General features: G+C 44.0%; 1 protein-coding gene across 1 annotated transcript in view; it reads left to right on the forward strand.

Moving 5' to 3' along the window:
• Window positions 1–26,297, forward strand: part of KIF5C (kinesin family member 5C) — a 173,754-nt gene that overhangs the window by 126,506 nt on the left and 20,951 nt on the right. Inside the window, exons 13-17 of the mRNA XM_053257583.1 lie at window positions 470–538; window positions 9,991–10,197; window positions 15,671–15,817; window positions 25,439–25,627; window positions 25,777–25,894. Of these exons, the coding sequence (XP_053113558.1) occupies window positions 470–538; window positions 9,991–10,197; window positions 15,671–15,817; window positions 25,439–25,627; window positions 25,777–25,894 (730 nt within the window). The remainder of the gene's footprint in view (window positions 1–469; window positions 539–9,990; window positions 10,198–15,670; window positions 15,818–25,438; window positions 25,628–25,776; window positions 25,895–26,297) is intronic.

Consider the following 26,297-nt stretch of genomic DNA (forward strand, 5'->3'; position numbering starts at 1 on the left):
AGATATTTTTGTAAGGGAAGACAATAGGATGGAACTGTAACTAGAAGCATTTTCTGCTTTCAAGAACTGTTTATTACTGGTATTATGCAGGTGATTTAATGAAAGCAGGATGAAGCTAGTTATTTTGTGCTTTGAAGGGTATTTTCTCTCTCCTGGAATTGGCTACCTTAGTTCTGCTGATCTTGTATTCATTAAATTAGACACCAAATAGGATTGGTTTATGGAGGTTTGCATCCGTTAAGATGGATATATTTTATTCTTGATGGTCAGAACAAAACTTTGTACTCTGCATGCTATAATTCAAGGGAAGTGTGATTTAATATCCCCTGCCATCTGCAATTTGCATTTTATTCCCCCTCCTGCCCACATTCTAAATCAGATAAGAAATATTGCACCTCTTATGAGTCTCAAATTAGGAAAGCACTAGAAAAAGAGAGAACACTAAATGGTTTTTTAAAATCAATTGCAGGATGATGAAATTAATCAACAGAGTCAGTTGGCTGAGAAACTAAAGCAACAGATGTTGGATCAAGATGAGGTAAATAGCCCAAAAAGGTGGTGGTGTTTGGGAGGTTTACAGAACAGCATATCCCCCCCCGACCCTGCTATCCTCCCCTCAGTTTTAAAACTTATTCTGTTTTTGTGCAATAATCGCGGTTTAATTGGGCTTCGTGCAAGATCTCCCTGTTTCCTCTAAGCCTGACTCCAGACTGTTTTAAATATTTCAGCAGAAATAGCCTTTGGAAATTCTTACTTGGTTGGATTGAAGTTGTTCATACCAGTGCAATGCTACTTTTTTTGTTGGGCGGGGGCAAATTGGGCTCAGCAATTGTAGGCCTCTTGATCAGATTCTCCTTGAGGGAATTTAGGGACATAAGAAGCTGCTTTATACCGAGTCAGACCATTGGTTCATCTGGCTCAGTATTGTCTGCACTGACTGGCAGCGGCTCTCCAAGGTTTGGGGCAGGAGCCTTTCCCAGCTCTATCTAGAGATGCTAGATATTGAACATGGGACCTACTGCATGCAAAGCACTCTTCCACTGAACTATGGCCTCATCCCTCAATTTGACTGTAGTCCTCCAGTTGCCAGTCTAGAGGCAACAGAAGTGTGGAGCAAGTGGCATCTCTGGCCACAGTACTTGCTGGGAGAATTATGGGAGGTGGGGCACTGGATCACCAGCACCTCAGCTGCTTCTCAAATTGACCCTCCAGGAAAACAGATTTTTGACCAGGGTTTCAAAATACCAGTGGGGTTTTTTTTTTTTTGTCTCCCCCCACTCTTTTTCTGGCAGCCTGATCTTTGCTCACGGATTGTGTTTAAACAATTTTAAAAATTTTTTGTAAACATTTTTTTCTTTTGTAGATTTTTCTCAAGACTTGTGCCTCATTCCCATTTTTCTTTCATGCAGCAAACAATCCACATGCTTCCTACAACTGTTTGTGATTAGTGTACTGCAGCAGTGAGCTGCAGTGTGTCTGCCTTAATATGGCTTTCCTTAATTAGCCAGGTTACTTATTTCTGACGGATTAAGCTAGCAGATTCATTGCTAACATAGCTGTTAGAAAAAGGGAACATACTGTTCTAATGTCCTTCATATTCCTTTCCCACTTTCTTTTTGTTATAAATAGATGTGTATGTTGAAGGAGAACTCCCTCATGGTTTAGTTTAGATTACATAGGCTAAACGTGTATGAGTGCACTGTTTGTTGACTGTTTGTAATGGGATATTTAGTGGCCTTTTAAAAATATAGTCTATTCCATTCATTTCAAGCAGAGTGCTAGATAAAGCTGAGGCAATGGGAGATGAAAAAAAGGGAAATTTATATATGTTAAATGTGCATGTTGTTACCTTTTGGAGACTTCCCATTTGCCAAGAATAGTAATATATAGTGTTTTTAAAAAAAACATAGAATGACATTTTCAGATGTTGGACAGCATGTTGTCAAAACCAAGATCAAATGCTGAACTGGGTAGCTGAGGATCTAAAGAACCAGAGGTAAAGAGTTACTCAGGGCCAGGCTGGAGTTGTGTACAGAGTGAGGCAAGTAGAAGTGCTGTGAGTGAGACAGGGCAAGTTGCCCTGACTGAGGAACCAACTGTGGTGAGGAACCAAGCCTGGAGCAACCGTTATATGTAGACAGCCAAGCCCTTATAGGTTCCTCAAGGTTCTTGCCTGAAGGGCTGCAATACTGGTTCCAGCAATTATATGAGGTGCTGATTGCAGCAGAGAACAGGCCAATGGGAGCTGATCTGACACCTGGGAGCTGCTCTGTCGCAGGGACTAAGGTGTCTGAGCCCTGCTCCAAGGGCCTCTGGTTTGAGATCCCTGGCTTCATACCTGGGGGTTTGAACATGCCTGCCTTTGTTTCCTATTGGCCATTTCATCTATTTCTCCCTTTAATGTCTGCAAGGTTCCTTCCAATGTCTTCAAGGTTCTCCATCCTGTGTACTCCAGATGGTTGATCTCCAGCTCCCATCATCCCCAGCTACAATTTATTGTGGCTGGGAATGATGGGAGTCATAGTTCATTAACCTCTAGAGTACCACAGATTGGGAACCCCTGACGTAGGTGTTAATGGAAATATAATGCACTATTTATATAAGGATGGCCTTCTGAAATGTAGCCTACACATGTTAAACCCTATGTGTGTAGGTCAGAAAAACAGGTTGCTCACCTGTAACTGATGATCTGGTAGAGATCCGTCGATATTCATAAGAATGGGTTCTGCGCCTGCGCAGGAACCCCACGGTATCCATGCCTGAGCTCGTCGAAGCGCCCAAGCCACGCCCCCACGCTGCTGCGTGCTATATAAGGCGCGGCTGAGGCGCGTAGTCCCTCAGTTCTTGGACGACCTCTGTGGAGGACGATCATCTAAAGTCTGTTCTTTTTTGTTTTGTTTAAATTAGGTAAGTTCATCCATTAAAAAGGGGGAATATCCTGAAGAGGATAGAAGCCACACACCTATACGCACATAGAAGTAGCACTACTGCAGAGGGGAAGGTTGGGAGGGTCTTATGAATATCGACGGATCTCTACCAGATCATCAGTTACAGGTGAGCAACCTGTTTATCTGGTTCGAGATCCGTCGATGTTCATAAGAATGGGTGTTTAGCAAGCTCCAGTAGGAGGGGGGAACAGTAGTCACAACAACACCTGTTTCAAAACACTTCTCCCAAAGGTGGCCTCTGCCGCAGAGCGTACATCTATGGCGTAGTGCTTAATAAAGGGAGACTCCGAAGACCAAGTTGCGGCCTTACAGATATCCCTGAACGAGACCCCAGAGAGGTGTGCAGCGGAGGAAGCTTCAGCCCTGGTGGAGTGGGCTTTAATGGCTTCTGGAGGTGATTTGCCTTGTAGATGATATGTCAGGAGAATAAGCTCTACCAGCCATCTGGACAATCTTTGTCTCGAAATTGGGGATCCTTTCCTTGGCCCTTTATACGATATGAATAGACGAGTAGAGAGCCTAAAGGGTTTTGTGCTGTCTATGTAGTATAGGAGCGCACGGCGCACGTCTAGAGCATGTAACGAGCGCTCCAGAGCAGAAGTAGGGTTCCCAAAGAATGTAGGTAAGATGATATCCTGGTTCAAGTGGAAGTCGGATACAACTTTTGGTAGGAAAGTAGAGTCTAAACGCATGCGGACTTTGTCTGGTTGAAATAAAGTATAAGGGGGGTCCACCCTGAGAGCCGCCAGTTCACTCACACGTCTTGCTGTTGTGATAGCAATCAGGAAGCTCGTCTTCCAAGAGAGATGTTTAAGGGAGGACGTAGCCATGGGCTCAAAGGGAGCCTGAGTCAGTGACGAAAGAACCAGCGATAAACTCCATGGTTCTACTGGCGTTCTGATTGTAGGGTACACATTTGACAGGCCTTTCAGGAAGGCCTTGCTCAATGGGTGCGAGAACAGTGTAGAGTTGTCACTGCCCGGATGGTATGCGGACAAGGCAGATAAATGGACTCTCAAAGACACGTTGGCCAGGCCTTTTGCTTTCAAAGACGTAAGGTATCGTAGAACCTCCCGGACTGAGGCTCGTTTAGGAAGGAATCCCTTGGAGCGTGCATATGACCTAAAATGGTCCCACTTGCGCTTGTAGTTGCGGCGCGTAGATTCCTTGCGCTGGTTGAGTAGGATATGAGTCAGCAGACTATCTTCCACACTGTTAGATGGAGGGTTTTGACGTCCGGGTGCAGGACGAGACCTCCGTCTTGAGTGAGGAGATCCGGATAGGAAGGTAGGTGCTTGTAGCAGTTCTTCGCCAGTCTGCGTACTTGCGGAAACCAAGGTTGCCTTGGCCACCATGGAGTCACTAGGATGCAGTTGGTCGGATTGCAGAGAAGACAAGCTACCACTCTGTGTATCAATGGCAGGGGGGGAAACATGTAAGGTGTCTCTAGGGACCAATCCAACTGAAAAGCATCTCTGAGAGACAGAATGTCGTGGCCCGCCCTTGAACAGAAGCGATTGCATTTCGTGTTCTCTGAGCAAGCAAAGAGGTCCACTGAAGGCCTCATCCACCGGTCGAAGAAGGGAGTTATCACATCCGTCCGGAGTTCCCATTCGTGCTGACGGTCCTGCAAGAAGACTCTGCTCAGGTCATCTGCCAGGGTGTTGTCCAGGCCCTTGATGTGAACAGCTTTGGGGTAAATGCCGTGTAGAATACACCAGTGCCACATTTGAACACTGAGAGCACACAGACTCTGGGAGACCGTCCCTCCCTGGCGGTTTATATATGCCTGGGCGGTTGTGTAGTCGAGGTGGATCTGAACAATTTTCCCTTGAAGGACAGGTAAGAATGACTGTAGTGCTTGAAAAACAGCCAGAAGCTCTAGGAAGTTGATGTGCAATTTGGCACGTTGAGGGGACCACTTCCCTTGAATTTTGTGGTTGTCGCAATGGGCCCCCCAGCCCTGGAGCGAGGCATCCGTCGCCATCCAAACCGAAGGGGAGGGGGATCGAAAGGGTACTCCCTCGAGTAGGTTCTTCCGCTTGGTCCACCAGGAGAGCGACCGGAGTACTTCCAGGGGAAGTAGAAGGCGCTTTGATTGACTGTCTCTGATTGGACGAAATACTGAAAGAAACCAGAGTTGGAGCTTTCTCATCTTGAGTCTCGCATAATAGATTACTGTATTGCAAGCTGACATAAGGCCCAACAGACGTTGAATCATACGGGCTGGCTGTAGGGGATGATCTTGAAACTCGGAGATTTGGTTCAGGATGCAGTTGAATCTCTCCTCCAGGAGAAAAACTCTTTGTTGTGTTGTGTCTAGGATTGCCCCTATGTAGGAGATTATAGGTGATGGTTCCAGATGCGATTTCTTCCAGTTTATCTCAATGCCCAAATCGTGAAGTAGGTTCACTACATATTGGATGTGCAAAACTAACTCGTCTTTGACTTTTGCAGTTAGGAGCCAGTTGTCCAGGTAAGGGTAGACCGATACACCCCTGGTTCTTAGATGGGCAATCACTGCCGCCATACATTTTGTAAAAACCCTCGGAGCGGTGGACAGTCCGAAGGGCAATACATTGTACTGAAACACTTTGTCGCCGACAGTGAAACGTAGGTATTTGCGGTGGTCCGGACGTATATTGATATGAAAATAGGCGTCCCTGAGATCCAGCGTCGCAAGCCACTTTTCCCCCTGGAGTAGTGGGAGGATCTGTTGCAACGCCATCATACGGAACTTTTTGACGTGGATAAACTTGTTCAGACAACGGAGGTCCATGATGGGACGGATCCCCCCATCCCTCTTGGGGATCTGAAAATAGTGTGAATAGAACCCCGTTAGCCTGTCTGCCCATGACACCGGGGCAATAGCCCCCTTTTCCAGAAGCTCCTTCACCTCCTGCAGAAGCAGCCTCGAGGAGGGAGTGCATCTCACCCCCGTGAAGTGTGGAAGAGTCCTGAATTCTATTGCGTAACCATATGTGATAATCTTCAGGACCCACCGGTCCGATGTTATGCTGTGCCATGCAGGGGCATGGCTTGCCAGTTTGATCGTTGGCAGGGACGGAAGGATGGAGAGATCCGTCAGTGCTGGTGGAGAGGCCCCCGCTGGCAGGGAAGGGGGGGTGTATGGAGACGGTAGGGAGGTTGGTGTCGATGGGCAGTCCACAGTTTCAAAGACGCTTTTGGGGTTCTTGTGGCTTCGCTCGCTGTGATTGAGGAGCCCTTTTCTTATTATAGAACGGGCGACGTTGGTAAGACGAGTAGGGCTTCCTAAAGTCACGCCTGTCTTGTGACCTGTAGGAAGGTTTGAATTTTCCATAGTTGTTCCTGTACGTTGATGTTGAGGAAGAGGTCGAAGGATGCGAGCTGAAAGTTTTTGCAGTGAATTTTGATTTCTTCAACTGCTCCATAGTGGAGTCAGTTGTTTCACTGAAAAGGCCAGTACCATCAAATGGTAATCCTTCTATTCTTTCTCTCATATCCATTTGGAGTCCCGTAGACCGCAGCCAAGCGTGTCTTCTCAGGGTTATCGCTGCCGCCATTGCCCGAGATTCGCTCTCAGCTAGATGTTTGGCTATGCTGAGCTGTCTGCGTGTTAGGTCTCCAGAGTTCTCTAAGACTTGGTGGAATTTAGCTTTAAAGTCTTCTAAGGATAGGCAGTCCAAATCTTTCTCCAACTGTTCCCAGAGACCATGAGTGTACATTGTAGTGCAGGCCGCATAGTTTGCTACCTTAATAGAAAGGCAAGAGGTTGAATAGATCTTCCTTCCCAATAGGTCCAGTTTTCTACCTTCCTTATCAGGAGGGACTGTGTACCTTTTGCCAGACTTAGACGCCGTGGCACAATCTATTACTAGAGAGTTTGGCGCCGGGTGCTTGAGCAGATAGTCATTATCCCTATCTTGAATTCTATAGAGACTTTCCAATTTCTTTGACGTCGGGGTGGAAGTGTGGAGGACTTCCCAAGCGCATTTCGCAGCCCTTGTAATTACTGGTAACATTGGAAGGGCAACTGGGGCTGTCATTTGAGTCTTCAACATAAATTTATATACTGGGTCCTCGATAGTTGCCAACTGTGACTGGATATCTAGACCAAGAGCATCAGCCATGGCCCGAATCTGTTTGTGGTATGCTTTCATTTTATCATTTGGTGAAACATAGGTTACCGGTGCTACAGCCGTAGGTGGTTCCATAATGGAACTGGTGTCTTCAGGGTCAGACTCAAAGTCAGAGGAGCCGTAGTGTTCTGAGGGAGAGGCAGGCTGCAGCTGAGCGTCCTCAGCACGGTGAGGATCCATTTGCGTGGCTGAATTACTTTGTAGTTTTAGGAGACTTGTCTGTGTAGATGTAGACTTAAGGTGGAGTGGTGAAGTCTGTGTGGCGCAATGGTTGTTCATGGAGCCACACGTTTGGGTCGCAATTGTCGCAAAAGTTGCAAAGGGATGAGCAGGTGCTACCTGTCTCCAGGGCAGGTTAACGCCATCTCTGTAGGGACCAGCTGGAGAAGAGACCCCTAAGGAAGGGTGTCTATAACCACAGGAGTGCCAAGGAGTGTGTGGCAAGTTGTTGGAGGATGGTGGAGCTGGAGGATGAGACAAGGTAGGTGTTCCTCCCTCGGCTTCAACGCCCACTGAAGGGAAGCCGGTAAATGTCGAGCGGCCGCTCGACGTCGAGTCCAGGAGAGACAGAAGAGATCGGGTTGCTGCTGGGAGAGATTCTTCGGCATTGACATCCACCATCTGGAAAGTCGGTATCGGTGGTCGATATCGAGGGGTTACTTGCATCGATGTTGACAGGACTGGAGTGTGCAAGGTGGACGGCGCAAAGGCTGAGGCTTGTGGTGTCGATGGAGAGGCAGACGAAGCCAAAGGTGTTGGAGCTGGTGAGAGAGTTCTTGTTGCCGGTATCGAAGCTCGTGGAGATCGCTGAAGGTTCGAAGCCCGTTCATCGTCGGGCAAAACTCGTCCGGCATTGAAGGAGGAAACAGGGTCCGACGTAGTCAGTTGATGTGGTTCAGTATCGAGCACTCTCAACGTCGACATGCCGGTAACGGGAGAATGCGTCGAAGGGGCATCCACGTCGATAACTATCGGTGTCGAGGAAACGGGTAGCGCCTCCAGAATCACCGTCTGTACTGCGAAGTCAGTCGACGTCGGAGGCCTCGACCTCGATTCTGATGACTGCGCCATAGAGGGAGATGGTGTGTGTCCCCGCGGGCTCTCGTGAGTCTTTCGACGTTTGGAGTCAGTCGGAGTCGAGAGGTCATCATGTTGATGTTTCGAAGCCTTATCACGGTCTTTGGAGTGATGTGAGGGCTTCGAGGTAGAAGAGCCTGAGCTCTTTGATGACGTCTTCTTTTCGAGTGTCGAGTGTCTATCTGAAGTCGAGGCGCTTTTCGACATAGACGACGTTTTGGCGGGAATTATGTCAGAGGTTTTTTCTCTGCTCGACGTCGAAGAAGGCTTTGGCGTCTTAGATGTCGACGGTCGAGGAGTGCCCGGTGTAGATGGGCTCAAAACTTCATCGTAAATCGCCGCACGGAGGCGAAGAGCCCGATTCTTTCGAGTCTGTTTCGAGAAAGACAGACAGATTTTACACGAGGAGACGTTATGCTCCTCACCAAGGCACAAAAGGCAGAGGTCATGAAGGTCCTTGGAGGGTAACTTAGCCCTGCAGCCTTCACACCATTTGAAAGATTTTTTTCCGTCAGCCATAGCAAGGTCGAAGCCGTTCCGCGTCCGTTCGCCAGAAGTCACCGAAGCCAGTCCAAAACGAGAGCCAGAGATTTCCGAAAGCCGTTCCGTAAGTAGAGCCAGAGAATTCCGATATTTCCAGTCCGAGTCAAGAGGATAGATGAACAACCGAGGAACTAGTAAAGACGAAGAGGCACGGACCGCAGGTCCAGGACACAAGGCGGTCGGAAAAGAACTGAGGGACTACGCGCCTCAGCCGCGCCTTATATAGCACGCAGCAGCGTGGGGGCGTGGCTTGGGCGCTTCGACGAGCTCAGGCATGGATACCGTGGGGTTCCTGCGCAGGCGCAGAACCCATTCTTATGAACATCGACGGATCTCGAACCAGATCTGCATAGTTGATTTCCATATAAGCTGGGAATTAACTGATTTGTGATTCTGCTTGTAGCAGTTTGCTCATGCATATGTTGCAATTCTTATGGGTCATCCAATGCCATGGGATGGGCAGGATCATTATTGTCTGAACCAGCCTGTTATCTACCTCCTTTGGAGCAGCCATTTATAAAAACCTTTATGGTTTTCCTCAACAAGCAGCTCTTCCATGTTGACTAGTAGGTAGCAGTATTGTATTAATAGTTTATCCGCCAAATTCACAAGATACATACAGTTTGACACAGAAAAAAAGATACGTGTAAAATGATGTTTTACAAAATTCTGTCATCTCTTGGATGTGGCTCATCTTTTCTAGTTAAGAAAAAAACATTGGTTAGATCAGGGGTTCTCAAACTTGAGTTCCCAGATGATGCTGGACTTCTACTCCCATAATCCCCAGCCACAATGGCCTTTAGCTATTTGACTGTGGGAGTTGAAGCCCAGCATCATATGGGGTCAGATGATGTTACAAAGGATTGCATAGCTTTATATCCTCAACATCCTTTTGGTTTTACACATCTCCCCCATAATTTGAACATGCTTATTGAACTGTCTTTAGTCAAAGAGTAGCATGCACTGTGCTAGAATTCCTCTTCTAAGTAGTAAATTGCAGTTCACTAGTTTTGTCTGTAAGATATGTTCTATTTCATGTAAGAAAATTTACTGTCAATAAAGTCCCGGTTGTTCTTGGTTTTCAATCAGATGTTTTGTGAAAGGTGTTGGGGGGGGGGAGCGTGTGTGTGTGTGTGTGTGTGTGTGTGTGTGTGTGTGTGTGTTCCTTCTTCCACCAGCTTCTGATACTTTCTTCATGGAAACATAGCCTCCTGGTCTTAGTTTGATTCCTATTGGTAGTTTCATCTAGGTCTTCCTTTTACTTAGCTGTTATGAAATCTTAACTACCCATCTCTTTGTAGCTTTTGGCCTCTACTAGGAGAGATTATGAGAAGATCCAAGAAGAACTAACTCGCCTTCAGATTGAAAATGAAGCTGCAAAAGAGGAAGTGAAAGAAGTTCTTCAGGCTCTAGAGGAATTGGCTGTTAATTATGACCAGAAATCACAAGAAGTGGAGGACAAGATGAGAGCTAATGAGCAGCTGGCTGATGAACTTGCACAGAAAACAGTAGGAATAGTTCTTGTTAATCTACATGATGTGCACGCATGTGTGCATGTCTGCATTCTTATAACTGCTCTGGTTTGTAAGCATTTCCTAGAATGTTTTGGGGGGCTCAGCAATCATTTTATGAAAGAGAAGGAAGTGGCTTCTAGGAAGGAGATGCAATTACTTAGGTTTAGTTACGGTGTAGTACAGGGATGAAGGGCTTGGACCAAAGGCTTCATGGAATACATGGATCTTGAGGAGAGGGATTTAAAAAAAATAGATAGGTAGCACCATGGTGACATTCTGGAGGAATGTTCCAAGCATTATGGCAGCAAAGCCTATTAGGACAGGGTCATTTGAGAAAGCAGGACTGTGCCAGATAGTTGACACCAAATGAGATGGGATATGTTGGGATATGAGATTGGAGAATTAAGGGGATTAAGTCATGGAGTACTGTGAGGGTGAGAAACTTATGAAGGTCCAGAAGTTGATAGAAAGTGGACAGAAAAGGGATTTAAAGAGGGACATAATGTCGTTGAAGCAACATGAAAGGTAGATTGTTTTGCAGCAGAGGGCCATGTAGAGGTGAAGCAATGGAAGAACAGAGAAGAGAAGTTTACAGTAATTGGACTGGAGCTGACCAGGGTATGGAACAGAGTTTTTGCTGAGAGGGCAGAGAGGAGTTGTATTTTTGTAATATTGTAAATCAAGAAGCAAACTGAATATTAGGGCAGCAGGGCACAGGAGAGACGTGAAAAAGACTGCTATTTGTAGTTGTAACCCTCACCTTCCCACTCAGCACCTCTCTGGTTGTGAATGAGATGGTAGGCCCAAGAAAAATTAGGTATAGGAGGAGTGAGGAATAATACAGCAAAACCCCAGATTAGTGTGGTGCAATCCCACCCGACTCTAATTCTATCGAGGTAAGGGTGAGAATCCAGTAAACTACTTTCAAATCTATATAACCAGAACTGACGTTTATGCAACAAAAAGAGGGGGTTGGGGAAGGGGTGAAATGATTCCAACACATATGTAACAAATCCCTCACCCACACACACACAGAGTGCTCAGAGTCCAACACTTCAGTTGGGTTAGACGTGTCCCTCACTCCACTCTTCTCCTGAAGAGAGCTGATGTTGTATTCCTGCTTGTTTTGCCTCCTTACTTGGCCTCTTTCTCTCACTCTAATCCTCTCACTCGAAAACTCTCTTTCTCTTTCTTGTTGCCTCTTCTTCCCTCAGAATCATAACAGCAGCCCTGCTGGATCAGGCCCAAGGCCCATCTAGCCCAGCATCCTGTTTTCACACAGTGGCCCACCAGATACTTCTGGGAAGCCCACAGGCGAGAGTTGAGGGCATGCGCTGTCTCTCTCAAAGGTCCAAACAACTTGTCTGTCCTTGTGCTACAACAGGAGGCTACATTCATAGAGGTTACATAGTATTCATATATAAATTCATATTCCATTTAGTTAAATTTGTTTGAATTGTCTTTCAGTTAACAACATTTATAAAAAATCAGTAAAGGAAAAATAATGATAGGACTACACATTAACCAGGAAGATAGCAGCAGTGTCCTACTCATAAAACTGATCACTATAGCAACTGCTGAAGAAATGCGTACCATAGCACTGTATACTTGGGGGAGGGAATTGTTGGAATGGGCAAATGCTTCATCTTTTACTGATGTATGAGGGAACCATGGGTACAGTCAGCAGGGAGTTTATTCCAAAGCATTGAGGCGATAAGAGACAAGGACCTGCTCCAAGAAGAAATCTTGACCTGGTCTCCCACTTAGATCTTTTAAAAAGTGTGCATGTGTGTGCCGATAATGTGAATATGTTGAAATACATGCTTGTTCAACCCTGGAAGCTGCTCTGCACATATGAGAAACATAAATGTGTTTGGACAGTTTGAAAGCTTTTACATAATGGCAATTTATAATGCAAATGTGTATGGTGTTCCACTAACAGTTTTGATAGATGCCAAATGTTAATCTGTATCGTTTCTTACCTTGCAGATAATGTTGGTGTTGAGGATGGATGCTTAGAGCATATATTGTATTTTATGCATTCAGAATAGATGGGCAGATTTGTCTCGTATATTATCCTATCTTTAGCATCAGAATATAATATCAGGGCCTTTCTGTTTACTGAATCAATATGTTGCATCTACAAGAAAAGTTGCAAAATGATTTTGAGGATTACACTATAAAGATAGCACTTCAGTTGACATTTACCTTGCAATCATAGCACTAAAACCTGAAATGCTGCATCCATTTTTACATTTCCTTTGTTAAAATAGGTTCTGCCACAACAGATTTGAGAAGGCTGCATTTAAATTATAGTCTTCTGCCTATTGGGCATTGGGGAGCAGTTTCTTTGTGCACATTTAATTGGAAGAGTATTAGCAGGAATAGGATGGGGAGGACAATGAAGGCAGGAGGGCTTTGTGGGTGTGCATATAAGCTAGTCTAGTCGAAAATAGTAAATTATAATAATATAATGTGTCTAATACTATATATGTGTGTAGTTCTAATTTTGTTATGTCTGTGTTTGTGCTTATTTCTCATCAGAGGTAGTTTCTAGTGTGGAGTCCACACTGCCATATTACCTATGGTGAGGATGCATCCTCACCATCCTCATCCCTGATTAAAGTTCTAGAATGATTTAAAAAACAAAAACAAAAAAACAGAAGCCTATACACATGTTGCATGCAGTGCACATACATTCTGTGTACAGTATACACATGTACAGCTAATCACACATTGAATAACTGTACATGCAAGTACACTTCCTGTCTCTAAGACACCTGTACCCAGGTTGACTTATAAAATGAACGTAGGTATAATCATTCACACAGAAACATATACATGTGTGCCAGCACATGTACAACATAGTGTTTGAATAGGGCTTATCTTGAGCAGGCATAGAACCCGTATGTGGGATTACACAGGGATTACAAAGAACTACTGCTGATGCAACTAATATATCTAATATATCGGTGGCTCTGTTACAATTGCACAAGGAAAAAATCCTATTGATAGAACTGCTGCTGCTGAAGGATGCTTCGTTCATTACACACACAACTCTGTTCAAAAGATAATCTCAGCTATGGCTTAGATTATATTGAATGAGCTGCAGCAAGCCTTAGCTTGCATGGCCAATCTCGCATGCTCCACTTGCAAGAAGAGGAGAGTGAAAGGTTTTGCTTCATTTTAAGAAAAAACTACAGTTCTACATTATGTTCGTCTTGGTGATGTACCACCCCAAGTACAGTTCTTTTCTGGGTCAGCGAGCCAAAGACATCCCAGATGAGAAAGGTTTAAAAAGGCTTTTTAAATTTGCTCTATAGTAGCCAAGGTTCTGGTCTGCTAATGCTCAACCTCCAGAACGCCTGCTCTGTGACACGGCAGCGTATTTATACAGCAAAAAAAATAAGATACAGATAAGATAAGAAATAATTATACTGATAAGAAATAAGTTTCGTTTCTCAAAGAAAGATGAGTTTCACTTTTCCAACAGTGTAGATAAGACAGAAGAAATAGAAGACACTTTCCCCCACAACAGCCCCACCCCAATCATCTTCACAGTCAGTACTCTTCTACTAACCATCTAAGCGCATGCCCAAGCCGCCTTCTGCTCGTTCCGTGCTTACATGGCCATTACAGCAAAGAAAGATAACAGCTCCTAATAAAATAATACTCCACAGCCCCGCCTCGCTCTTTGTGTGCTACATACATGATCCTAAAAGCAAATGGCGTTACTGTGGTTCAGGCTATACATAATTGGGAACTGTGGTTTGTTAACTAAGAACAAACCAAGATAGCAAACCAGAACCAACACATCACTTGATATCCTGGCTTTTTCTAACTCTAGTTAACAAATTGTAGTTCTTCAGGTTTGTACCTAATATGGAACTATTAGTTGTTACTGCTACTACACCTACTACTACTATTTATTATTTGCTTTCACTCTGCTCTTCTTGAATGAGGGGTAGAAAGGGATTGGGAACCACATAAAGCCATTTTGTGGCTTATTTGCGAATATCTAACGTATGCTTTAGATGACTATTTAAATTGGGGCAAAGCAATAGGGATGTGCTCTGCTCTGGAAGTGTGCAAGATTTGTAACTTACAGAGTAGACTCAAATCTATTACCAATTTAAAATATATATTTTAGACTAGCGGTTTTCAAACTATCTTCAGGGAACGTGGGCTTAACTGAAAGTTTTTCAGAGGTTCTTCAGGGAGGACAGTACTGAAGCAGTCAAACTTCCCTGAAAGATAGATTTCCCAACAAACTGTCCCAGGTTGTCTGCAGTGTGCAGCCACAGGAAAAGGATGGGAGTGTTTTAAGAAACAAAGTTGTGACATATGAGATGACTGTAGATCCAACATTCTGACCAGCACTTCATGTCAACTAATAGTGTGCCCTGGAACATCCGCCAGAATCCTCTGCAGTGTACATAGGAACCATGGAAAGTCTGCATAGAAAGGAACAGAAAGTTGCTTGAACACTATACTGGAGCAGCCAGTGAAACATTTTATATGGGTAGTTTAGTTTTTTGTGTGGGTTTTTTTTTGGGGGGGGGGCAGTCTTTGGACAATCCTCATACAGGTTCTGTGCCTGTGCAGAACAATTCTAGAGCTTTAGCCAGAGAACTGGCATTCACCCCAGCATACCAATGACAGTTGTATACATTCCCCCTCTGCCAAATGTCCATAATAGAACTATAGATGAATACAAATACCCAGGTTTCAAATACAAAATTATATGCACAAGCCTAATAAAATACAGACATAGAGCCCACATGGTTCTGGGCATGTGCCAGACTGCACAAGTAGAATGTTGTGCAGTTGGAACTCTGAGTGTGGTTTGGTAGCAAAATTCATTCCCTACTCAGTTGTGACTTAGCACTGACATCAATATCCCATTGGTTCACATGCGCAGCGGGGAAGCAGTCTGCCTAGAGAATAGGAGGCTGTTGGTTTGAATCTCCACTGGTGTGTTGCCCAGAATATTTGAAACTCCTATATTGGGCAGCAGCAATATGGGAAGGTGCTGAAAGGCATCATTTCATACTGCATGGGAGAAGGCAATGGTAAACCACTCCTGTTTTCTGCCAAGAAACCCACATGGCTCTGTGGTCGCCAGGAGTCAACATTGACTCGACGGCACAATCTTTCCTTTCCTTTCCTTTCCCCAAAGTAATTGGCGACCTGTGTGTGTGTGTGTGTGTGTGTGTGTGTGTGTGTGTATGATAGAGAGAGAGATCTCAGACAAGGTCAACAAGTTGTGCATATGGGTTAGAAACTGAATCTTTCTGTTTAGCCATTTTGGGGGTGCTTTACAAGGATTGGCTGTGGGTTTTTTGGCATGTATCCATGCTGGAAACACCAGCATAGCGACAGTAGACCTAAAGTGTCAAGTGGCTCTTGATTTTTATTAAATGTGAGTTTGTGCAAGCTTGTAACACTATCCTAAATTATTTTTCAGTCTACCCTGACAACTACACAGAGAGAGTTGGGGCAACTGCAAGAACTCAGTAACCATCAAAAAAAGAGAGCCACTGAGATCTTGAATTTACTGTTGAAGGACCTCGGAGAGATTGGAGGAATCATTGGTACTAATGATGTTAAAACTGTAAGTTGGCTTTTGAGGGGATTAATCTTAAGAGAATATTTTACATTTTAACTAGCAGTTGCCCTGTGATATCTTTTTAATTAGCAGTTGAGTGTTTTGTTTTAATTGTTAAAATTCTTGTTTCAAATAAAATAAAAAATATTTCACTTTTGAATATGTATTAATTTAAACAAAGAAGGGAATTTTCTAAAGTTAAGCTTGGGTTTAACTTTTTTTGGGTTTAACTTTTTTTCCTACTGAAGCCCTTGAGGTTGTAAACAGGCTTTGGTTGGCAGCGTGGACAGTAAAGCAGCTGCCTTACTCCAGAATTTCATGTCACTTTTTGAGGATTTTGGAACTCCTGCATACTTTGGCGTGTTTGTTTATTTGACAGAGGTGCTGCCAGACTGTCATTCCAAAGAAAGGTGCTTGCTGATCAGGTCCTTTTCATTTAAGTGAAGTCAGAAGCTATTACAGACGGGGTATGGGAATGCCCTGGCCACATCTCCAAGCAAATGCTAGACTTCCATGCAAATTTTGAATATTGTCTGCATTGGGCTAAAATTAAAAAGGGTAACCATCAGCCTGCAATAAAAGACTCCTTCAGACATTAATCTGAAGGTTTGCTGTATCTGGGAGCAGAGGGGCAAAGGGGAAGGAAGTCCCACACTCCATTGTTCATGGGTCTGAGGCTTGTCTGAATCTGGAAAAGCCCTCTCTGTGATGGCGGGTGGACCCTTGATTGCAAGGGTGGAGCAATCTAGTCTCATGGATTTTTGGATCCTGATCAGTGAAATCCAAAGTGACAAACCAGTCTTAAGCAAGAAATTTTCAGTGCTTAAGAAGACTGAAGTATAATGTTAAAATTAATCATAGCTGAAAGTCATAAACATTAGTTTTTAAAATGCACACATTTAATACAAGACTTATCTACTCGGTAGAGGTGGACCGATATCAACTGTGCCTCTGTATGGAATGTGATCTCTTACTATTGGGACTAGGTTTGCCATTTGCTCTGTTGGCAGTTAAGGTCCAAATGGCACGTGATGGGCAGTTCTGTGATCTTTCCTTTCAACTAAAATGAAGACAAAACAAAAAGCAAGAAGCTGAAATCAGTAGGGGGGGGCAGTGGGGAGCAGCTTAGGAGGCAAGTTTGACCAGACAGATGGAAGAAAAAGAAAAGGGTTCAGCACACTTCCCCTCTCAGTCTTCCAATGCCTATTTCAGCCTCCTATGTTGCATTTCACTGAGAGATACAAAAGGCATTAGGAAGGAGAACTGTGTATGTAGCCTTCCCTTAAGTAACCTGACTTCTCTGCATGTTAATATGGGCCTACTACCTCTCTTGTCCTGACTACCTAAACTATTGTCTTTCAAACGGTCTGCAGGAAACTAGGCATAACTTGTTCATGAATCTATCTCTGCATGTTGTTGAGCAGCATGAATTTATCATACTGTGGCCAAGATTTTAACAATAAAAATTAAACACACAGTTTTGTACATATAAATATTTTTAAAAGAAGCATTTAAACTTCCTTTTAAAGATCATAAACTGCAATTTACTAGTACCATACTACTTCCTGAAGATTCTCATGTTACAGCTGCCATGTGGGCTGCTGCTGAAAACTCTTCCATATGGCAAGGCCTCTGTGCAGGGGCTGTAAGGTTGCTTGCTGCATGAATCATTTGATCACGTGGAGACTAGTCCGCATTCTAGTTAAAGCAGTAGGAGACGCCACGTGGTTGAATAATCCATGTGCTGAGAAGCCTTTAAATAATGTGTCCCTTCATCGAGCCTCAACTGTGAGCATGTATCAGTTCAGTTTATTATGATCAAAGATCAGCACAACTGTGAGCATGTATTTCCAGCGGCTTCCCACAGAGAAGCCACAATGCAAGACTAGGCCCTGAGTGCATAGCTTCTTTTTATAGCCGTAATCACAGCCTTGTACATTTCCTTAAGGAGAGGATTGTCCACTTTGGATGAACTGGAGTTCTTTCTTACCTTGATTTGTTTATCGAATCTCTTAGGAAAGTGTTAAAACTTTTTTTTGTCTGCAGTCTCAGTAATGTTAAAATGAGATATGTTTACCGTGTTATAGTTAGACATTAGGAACATACTACAGATTCCAGCTAGTTAACTGACTAACTGTATGTTGACACTTCCTGACATGAAAATTTACACTCCTCCTTTATAACATGGAGTTATAGTATCTTAATTTTGTTAAACAGCCTTAGTTTTGTGTGTGTGCCAAGGAGGTAGCTTGATGCTTGAGGAGGGATAAGACTTTGGAAAATGTGGTTCTGAGTGATCAAGGGCTCTTCCCTTGTCTCTCCTAATCATTTTGGTTTACACATATACATCACTTGAAGTTGGTACTTGAAGTGAGGTTGGTTTGGGTGTAAGCAGTACGCAGCAAACACTGGAAGTATCATGGAATAGTGAGCAATGTGGATACATTATTCAGGTATCCACCAAGAGGGAAATAATTAGATTGGGGTGGGGGGATTGAATTGACAGATAAAATACTTCTCTGTCATGCAGATAGGCTGTGGAATGAGTGTAATGGGTTGAAGAGAATGTGAAAGGCTGTAAATAAAGGGAGGCAATTCTGCATTAAGAAACGCTTTTTCCACTACAATCCCTTTCAGGTACAGCTGCACTACAGCATCCTCTGGTGGTTGTATAAAAATTCAGACTTTAACTGGAGGAGTCTTTTGGTCTTAAATCACATGGTTAGTGATGTCATGATTACCAAACCCCAGGAATATAGCAGGGGGTTGGAAATTGCTTTGGAAACTTCAGTTAGTTCAAAGTGCGGCAGCTAGATTGGTTTCTGGGGCAACCCAGAGAGACCATATTATGCCTATTTTGAAACAGTTACACTGGCTGCCAATATGTTTCCGGGCAAAGTATAAAGTGCTGGTTATTACCCTTAAAGCCCTGAATGGTTTAGGTCAGAGTTATCTTAGAGAGCGCCGCCTTCTGCACGATCCCCACTGCACGTTAAGGTCATCTGAGGAGGTCTGTCTTCAATTACCATTAGCATGTCTGGTGGCGACTCAGTGGTGGGCCTTCCCTATAGCTGCTCCTGGGCTGTGGAATGTACTCCCAGCAGAAATCTGTAATTTGAGTTCATTATTGGCCTTCAGGAGAGCCCTTAAAACCTATCAGTTTGGCCTGGTTTTCCAGGGTTTTAAAAATACTGTTTTGAATGTTTCAATTGTTAATGGTTTTATGTTGTTTTTATAGTTTCTGATTTTAACTGTTAATTGATTTTAGTTGTTTTTATTTTAATGTAAACTGCCCTGAGCCACTTTTGAAAGGGCAGTATAGAAATCAAATAAATAATATCATAATCTTCCAGGCCACATTAGTCATGACTATAGCCTGCTGAACTTAATGGAATTTACATTAGTCATGACTACACGTGTCTTATTGCTTTCGGTGGTGCTTAATCATGACTAGTCTGGATGTTGCCCAGTATAATAACAGTGTCTCTTGTCAAAGTATTTTATTGTATTTATTTATCTGACACATTTTTATACCACCCCATTCGCAAGTCCCTGGGTGGTTGACAATCTAAAAACACAACAATAATTAAAACACAGATAAAAACTTAAAACTTTAAAACTATAAACTAAAAGCCTGAATAAACAGGTATGTTTTCAGGTCTTTCTCCACACCTATATGGTTAAAGCGACCCCAAGGAGGGACCCAAAAGGGAGGGGAAGACCAGCTGGTGGCCTGGCCATTTTTGTATCTATGTCACTGAGGGCTCAAGCGAGTGTTTTAGCTTCGGTAGATAATATGGGCATGGCGGTGTCTCTACAAATGGAGAATTTAGATCTCATATTAGTAAATATTTATATTCCACCGAGACGTCAGAGGCTTATATAAAACGGGTATGGACATGCTTGGAAGTATATCTTAGACAGTTGCAAACTGAATTCCCACAGGCCTCCCTAGTGGTGGTAGGGGATTTTAATGCTCGTTTGGGTCCTGATGACAAAGCTTTATTTAGTAAATTTGGCCTGTACCCCCCTCAGCAGAATCCACCTGAGTCTCTCCTGGTTTGTAAATTTAAGGACCAAGTGAGTTCCTTTGCAGGCCTGAGACTGGCCCAGTCCATGTATGGTTTAAATTTGTACATCCTTAATGGAGCAATTCTTCAGGATTATCCTGCAGAATACACCTATTGGTCAGGCTCTAGAACCTCGACGATTGATTATGTAATATGCTCATTTGATCTTTTGAATTTGGTCGAGAGTTTTAGCATAGTCTCTAGACCGCTCTGTGATCATCTCCCTTTAGAGCTGAATCTTTGGATTCCTGCAGGGATCCAGAGATTTGAATCAACAGCATTTAATGTAGACTTGCTGGAAGTTATGCTGAACAGAGTAAGGTGGTCTCCTGCCCAGCAAGATAAGGTGTCTTTACTCTTAAATTCAAAGCCTGCATCTGCCCTCAGGGAAAGGATACTGAGGGGGGAGGAAGCAGAAGATAGTGTTGATGTTTATCAGAGACTCAAGGAACTTTTACGCCCGGTCCTATGTGTTCAACAGAACTCACAACAGAACCCACAACAGAAAGTAAGGCTTGTCCGTGGTAAAGCATGGTTTGGTGAAGAGTTCAGGAGGATGAAAAATGCCTTAATGAATACAATAAGTATCGTGCATCATCTGACGTAGTTCCATGTAGTTCCCTGTTATCTTTAAAGAAAGATTATAAGACACTTATTAAGAAGAAAAAACTTGAAGCGGACAGGAAAGACTGGCAGCGATTGATTTCTGCTGCCAAGTCCAAACACCACTCTTGCTTTTGGCGTTTAATAGCCAGCTATATGAATGAGGGGTATACCTAGAGTTGATCCTCAAATCCCTGCTGCAGTATGGGAAGAGCATTTCACTAGACTGTATAACAGGAATGCTGAACTGTTTAGGGCAACACTTATAGATCCGGAAGATTTGCCAGCTCAGAAATCATGCTCAGAAATAGCTTCATGCTCAGAAATAGCTTCATTGGTCAAACAAATGAAAGTAGGTAAGGCCCCTGGAGTTGATTATATTTCAGCAGAAAATATTAGAGGAAATATGGAATGGTGGGTTCCTGTCCTGGCAGCCCTGTTTTCTTATATTGATCGCACAGCCCAGATTCCTAAGGATTGGGGGGTAGCGATTGTTATTCCAATTTATAAAAAAGGACTAAAGAACCATCCGGGAAATTTCCGACCTATTAGCCTCATAATAGCAATAGCAATAGCAATAGCACTTACATTTATATACCGCTCTATAGCCGGAGCTCTCTAAGCGGTTTACAATGATTTAGCATATTGCCCCCAACATTCTGGGTACTCATTTTACCGACCTCGGAAGGATGGAAGGCTGAGTCAACCTTGAGCCCCTGGTCAGGATTGAACTTGTAACCTTCTGGTTACAGGGCGGCAGTTTTACCACTGCGCCACCAGGGGCTCCCCATAAGTGTTATAGGCAAGTTATATGCCAGACACTTGCTTGTCTGTCTTGAGGAATGGATGGAAGTGAATCAAATCCTGGTTGAGGAACAGAATGGTTTCAGAGCAGGTAGGTCAACTACGGATTCTGTAATCGTCCTACAGCATTTGGCGGAAAAGTACGCGAGGACTTCCAAGGAGGCCCTATTTACTGCGTTTATAGATCTAAAGTACGCATTCGACCTTATCTCTAGAGATAAGTTGTGGGAAAAGCTTGCCCTGTCCTCTATAGATAGGAGACTTCTTTACCTCCTGTTTAAGATACATGAGGATACGTCACTTAAGGTGAGATTAAATCACAAGGGCCAAGTAACTAGTTTGATCCCCACGAGGAGGAGTAAGGCAAGGGTGCATTTTGGCGCCCACGCTCTTTAACTATTATATTAACAGTGTAGTCCCTTATATGAGGAAGCTGGAGTTCCATCCCCCGAAGCTCGCAGGCAAACATGTAAATATTCTTTTATATGCGGATGATGCCGCTCTGTTTTCGAGGACTCAGATTGGCCTTAAGAGAGCCTTGCAGGCGTTAGTAGAATAGTGTGAGACACAAGACCTTACTTTAAACTATGATAAAACTAAAATCATGGTATTTTCAAACAGACCTAAAATCTTTTCCTGGGCTCTTAATGGCCACAAATTAGAACAGGTTATGCAGTTTAAATATCTTGGTACAGTCCTTCAGGCAAATAAGACCAATAATGCCCATAGGGATTATATAACGCAAAACGTCCAAAAAGTAGCTTCGGCACTCTATTCCTTACATCTTAGGAAACGAGCACAATCAGTACAGGTGGTTTTTGAACTGTTTAGGGCTAAGGCCCTTGCCCTGTTGCTGGTTGGGGCACAGTTGGGCCCTTATGCAGATACACGGAAGGTAGAAGCGGTTCAATCTAAATTCCTTAGGGGTATGTTGAGGGTAGCACGTTTGGCTCCCAATGCTTGTCTTAGATTAGAAGTGGGATGGCTTCCTGTCGAAGCCAGAATCTGGAAAGCCATTTTTGGCTATTGGTTTAAATTGGTTTTTTTCCCAGCTGGCTTCGCCCCACTGGTTCTGCTGGATGATTATAAGACCAGATGGAAAAGTGCAATTAACAGGAAATTAAGCTGGTTGGGGTTTTCACTTCTGGCAATAAGGGAGTTAGGGTTTACCAAGGCCAGAGATATTATAAACCAGCGTATAAGTGACATAGCTAGACAGAGCGATATTAGTAAAGTGGGGTATGGAGTACGGATGGGAACCCAAATAAATAGACAATGTTTGGCACGATACTTACGAAAGATAACTTATGTGGATCATCGTAGGGCCTTAACAGCGGCTAGGCTGAATGTGTTGCAGTCGGCGGTGATGGAAGGGCGATTTCATAAGGTTCCCTATAACCAGAGATTATGTCCATGTTTGGCAGGAGAAGTGGAATCTACCGAGCATATATTGTTGAAATGTAGTTTCTATAGGGATCTCAGAGAAGAGTTAATTACCCCTGTATTAAGTCAGTTTGGGTCAGCTTCAGAGCAAGTGAAAGTAGATTTTTTATAGGCGGATTTGAACGATTCTATTTCCTTGAGAGTTGCAAAGTTCTGCTTTATAGCAGGCAAACTACAGCAGAGGAGGGTCGAAAGGAGTGATGCAGGGTTTGAGTAGCAGAAATTTGGTGAAGAAATTTGGTGAAGTATTTGTTTTCTTTTTGTTTTATTGTATTATTATAGGGGTGTGCACGGAACTGCCACACTGCGGTCCGGCCCTGGGGCGGGGGGTCGCTTTAAGAGCAGCGGGAGGGTTTACTTATCCCTCCTGCCGCTTTCCACTGTGGCGCCGTAATTAGTAGAGTAATTGGGGTGGCAGGATACCTCCCTGCCGCCCCTTCCCCGCTGCGGCTCTGCAAAGCTCCCAGTAATGCTTTGTGTGCACGCACATCATGCGCACACTTCACGTCACTGACGTGCACGCGCAAAGCATTACTGGGAGCTTTGCAGAGCGGCAGCGGGGAAGGGGCAGCAGGGAGGTATCCTGCCACCCCAATTACTCTACTAATTACGGCGCCATGGCGGAAAGTGGCGGGAGGGGTAAGTAAATCCTCCTGCTGCCCTTAAAGCGACCCCCTGACCCCAATCCAGACCACCCAGGTCTGGACCTGTCCGGAGGCCATTTCAATGGCCTCCGGACCGGTCCGGGCCCATCCCTATATTATCTGCTTTTACTCTGTAACCTGATTGTATTATTCTGTAGTTGTTTTATTTTATTTGGCTGTTGGCCGTAATAAAGTGAAGTGGAAGTAGTGGTATGTTTTCAGGTCTTTCTTAAAAACATGCCGAGAAGCAGAGGGTCTAATTTCATTAGGAGGAAGCACATTCAAAGTCCTGGGGCAACCCTAGAAAAGGCCCAGTTTTTAGTTGCCACCAAGCGAGCTGGTGGCAACCACAATCAGACCTCCCCAGATGATTAATAGGCAGTGGGGTTCATGAAGAAAAAGGCATTCTCTTAAATACCTTGGACCTAAACCATGCAGGACTTTATAGGTAATAGTCAGCAGTTTGTATGTCGCCTGGAAACTAATTGGCAGGCAGTATAGTTCTTTTTAAATTGATATAATATTATCTCTTCGCGCAACCCCAGAGACTAACCTGGCTGTTACATTCTGTACTAGCTGCAGTTTCCAGACTATGTACAAAGGCAGCCTAACCTAGAGTGCATTGCAGTAGTCAAGTCTAGAATTTATCAGCATATGCACCGCTGTTTTAAGGTCATTTATCTCAAGAAATGGATGTTGCTGGAAGAAAGCTGAAAGAAAGCCTTCCTGGCCACTGCTTCAACCTGAGAAACCAGGGAAAGATATGGGTCCAGAACAGTGGTTCCTCTAATTTTATTTTTTTTTGTCTCTATGTGGAATGAGTTTTGTTCTGGGCAGTAGTACCAAGGCACTGTGTGTGCACATGTATTCAGAGTGGGGCTTTCCTAATTCAACCTGAGCAGGATCTAAAATTAACTAAGTGGACATCAGAAAACTTGTGAGCACGTGCATGTGTGTACGGCTTAGGGGGAACAGTGATCCATAAGTACTCCCAGACTATGCACCTGCTCTTTCAGGGGGAGTGTAACCTTGTTTAGAAAAGGCAGATCTAAGGCATTTCCTAAGTTCCAACCTCCCACACTGAGTAACACCATCTTGCTTGGATTCAGGCTCAGTTTGTTTCCCTTCATCCAGCCCATTACCACCTCCAGGCAGGCATTTAGGAAAGTTTGGCCATTTCCCAATTACGTTGCATGGATAAATAGATTTGATTGTCATCAGCATATTGATAACACCATGCACTAAATTCTCTCTCTCTCTCCTAGTGGTTTCATGTAGATGTTAAAAAGCATTGGAGATAGAATGGAGCCCTGTGGGATGCCATACAATAGCTCTCATTTTGAAGAGCAGCAATCTCCAAGCGACACCATCTGGAATCTACACGAGTGGTAGGAGTGGAACCACTGCAAAGCAGAGTCTTCCACTGCCAACTCGTTCCGGCGCTCCAGGATGATACCATGGTTGATGCTATTGAAAGCCACCAAGAGATCCAAAATGATCAATGTGGTCACCCTCCCCCTGTCGATTCCTATTTGGAGATCATCCTACAGGCCAACCAAGGCAGTCTCAACCCTATAGCCCTCCCAAAAGCCAGTTTGAAATGGGTCCAGTTAATCTGTTTCTTCTAAGACTGCTTGGAGCTGAGACACCACCACTCTCTCAATTACCTCGCCCAGTCATGGGAGGTTGTAGACAGGCTTATAATTGCCTAATTCTGAAGGATCCAATGCAGATTCCTTCAATAGTGGTCTAATATCCTGCCCTCCCTCAGAGAAGCATTATTGATCTTAACAAGACCCTCTGCAATGACCTCCCTGCTAGATTGTATAAGCTATGTTGGGCAAGCATCAAGAGAACAGGTAGTAAGGTGAAGTGTCCCAAGCAGCTTGTCCACATCCTCAGGAGTCACAAACTGAAATTGATCCCATTTAACCATACAGGGGTTGCTGCTGGACACCTCCACAGTAGACTCTACAGTGACTGTAGAGCAGCTTGAAATATGAGAGATCCTGGTATTCCAAGAAGTCCCATTTACCTTGCAAATACTTTGCATGTTTGTTTAGTTAGCAGATGTGAATGGTGTCATTGAAGAAGAGTTCACCATGGCTCGGCTCTATATCAGTAAGATGAAATCTGAGGTGAAATCTCTGGTAAACCGTAGTAAGCAGTTGGAGAGTGCCCAGATAGACTCCAATAGGAAGATGAATGCCAGTGAGAGAGAACTTGCTGCCTGCCAGCTCCTCATTTCACAGGTCAGTAGAGTTCCCCCCCCCCCGCCCTTTTCTCAACCCAGTTAATTTTGTGTGTGTGTGTACACGTACACACACACACACACACACACACACAATTTTTTTAAAAACCACTGTTCTACTTGTTTGTTTTTTTCATCTTTCTTTCAAAGCACGAAGCAAAGATCAAGTCTCTCACAGACTACATGCAGAATATGGAGCATAAGCGAAGGCAGCTGGAAGAGTTGCAGGATTCGCTTAATGAAGAGCTAGCCAAATTGCGGGCTCAAGGTACTGTGTCCTACAGGTTGCCTGTGCTGGATTATGGTGAGCTGTTTCATTTGCAGTTGCTTTGTCTCTGTCATCTTTGTAATTGGCAATGGCTGGAAAGATAAATCTCTAATAGCATTTTGGACTTCAGGTGTGTGACTGTAAGTAATTTGGATGTATTTGCCTGCCTCTCTGACCTGTCCATACTGCACAATAAAAACAAATGTGCTAAACAAGTGTTCTGAAATCCATGTGATTCCACATCATGTCGGAATGATGTGTAGGTGCAGTTTAGAATGATTCACAACTCAGCCGCCTTCCTGTCAGCTCTCCAGCACTATTATAAATGTCTGCTGAATAGTAAGGGGCTGAGTAGTGAAGTAATCACATGATTCCTTTACCACATGCTGAACTGTGTTGTTGA

The sequence above is a fragment of the Hemicordylus capensis genome, chromosome 1 (assembly GCF_027244095.1).
Source record: "Hemicordylus capensis ecotype Gifberg chromosome 1, rHemCap1.1.pri, whole genome shotgun sequence".
Lineage (NCBI taxonomy): Eukaryota > Metazoa > Chordata > Lepidosauria > Squamata > Cordylidae > Hemicordylus > Hemicordylus capensis.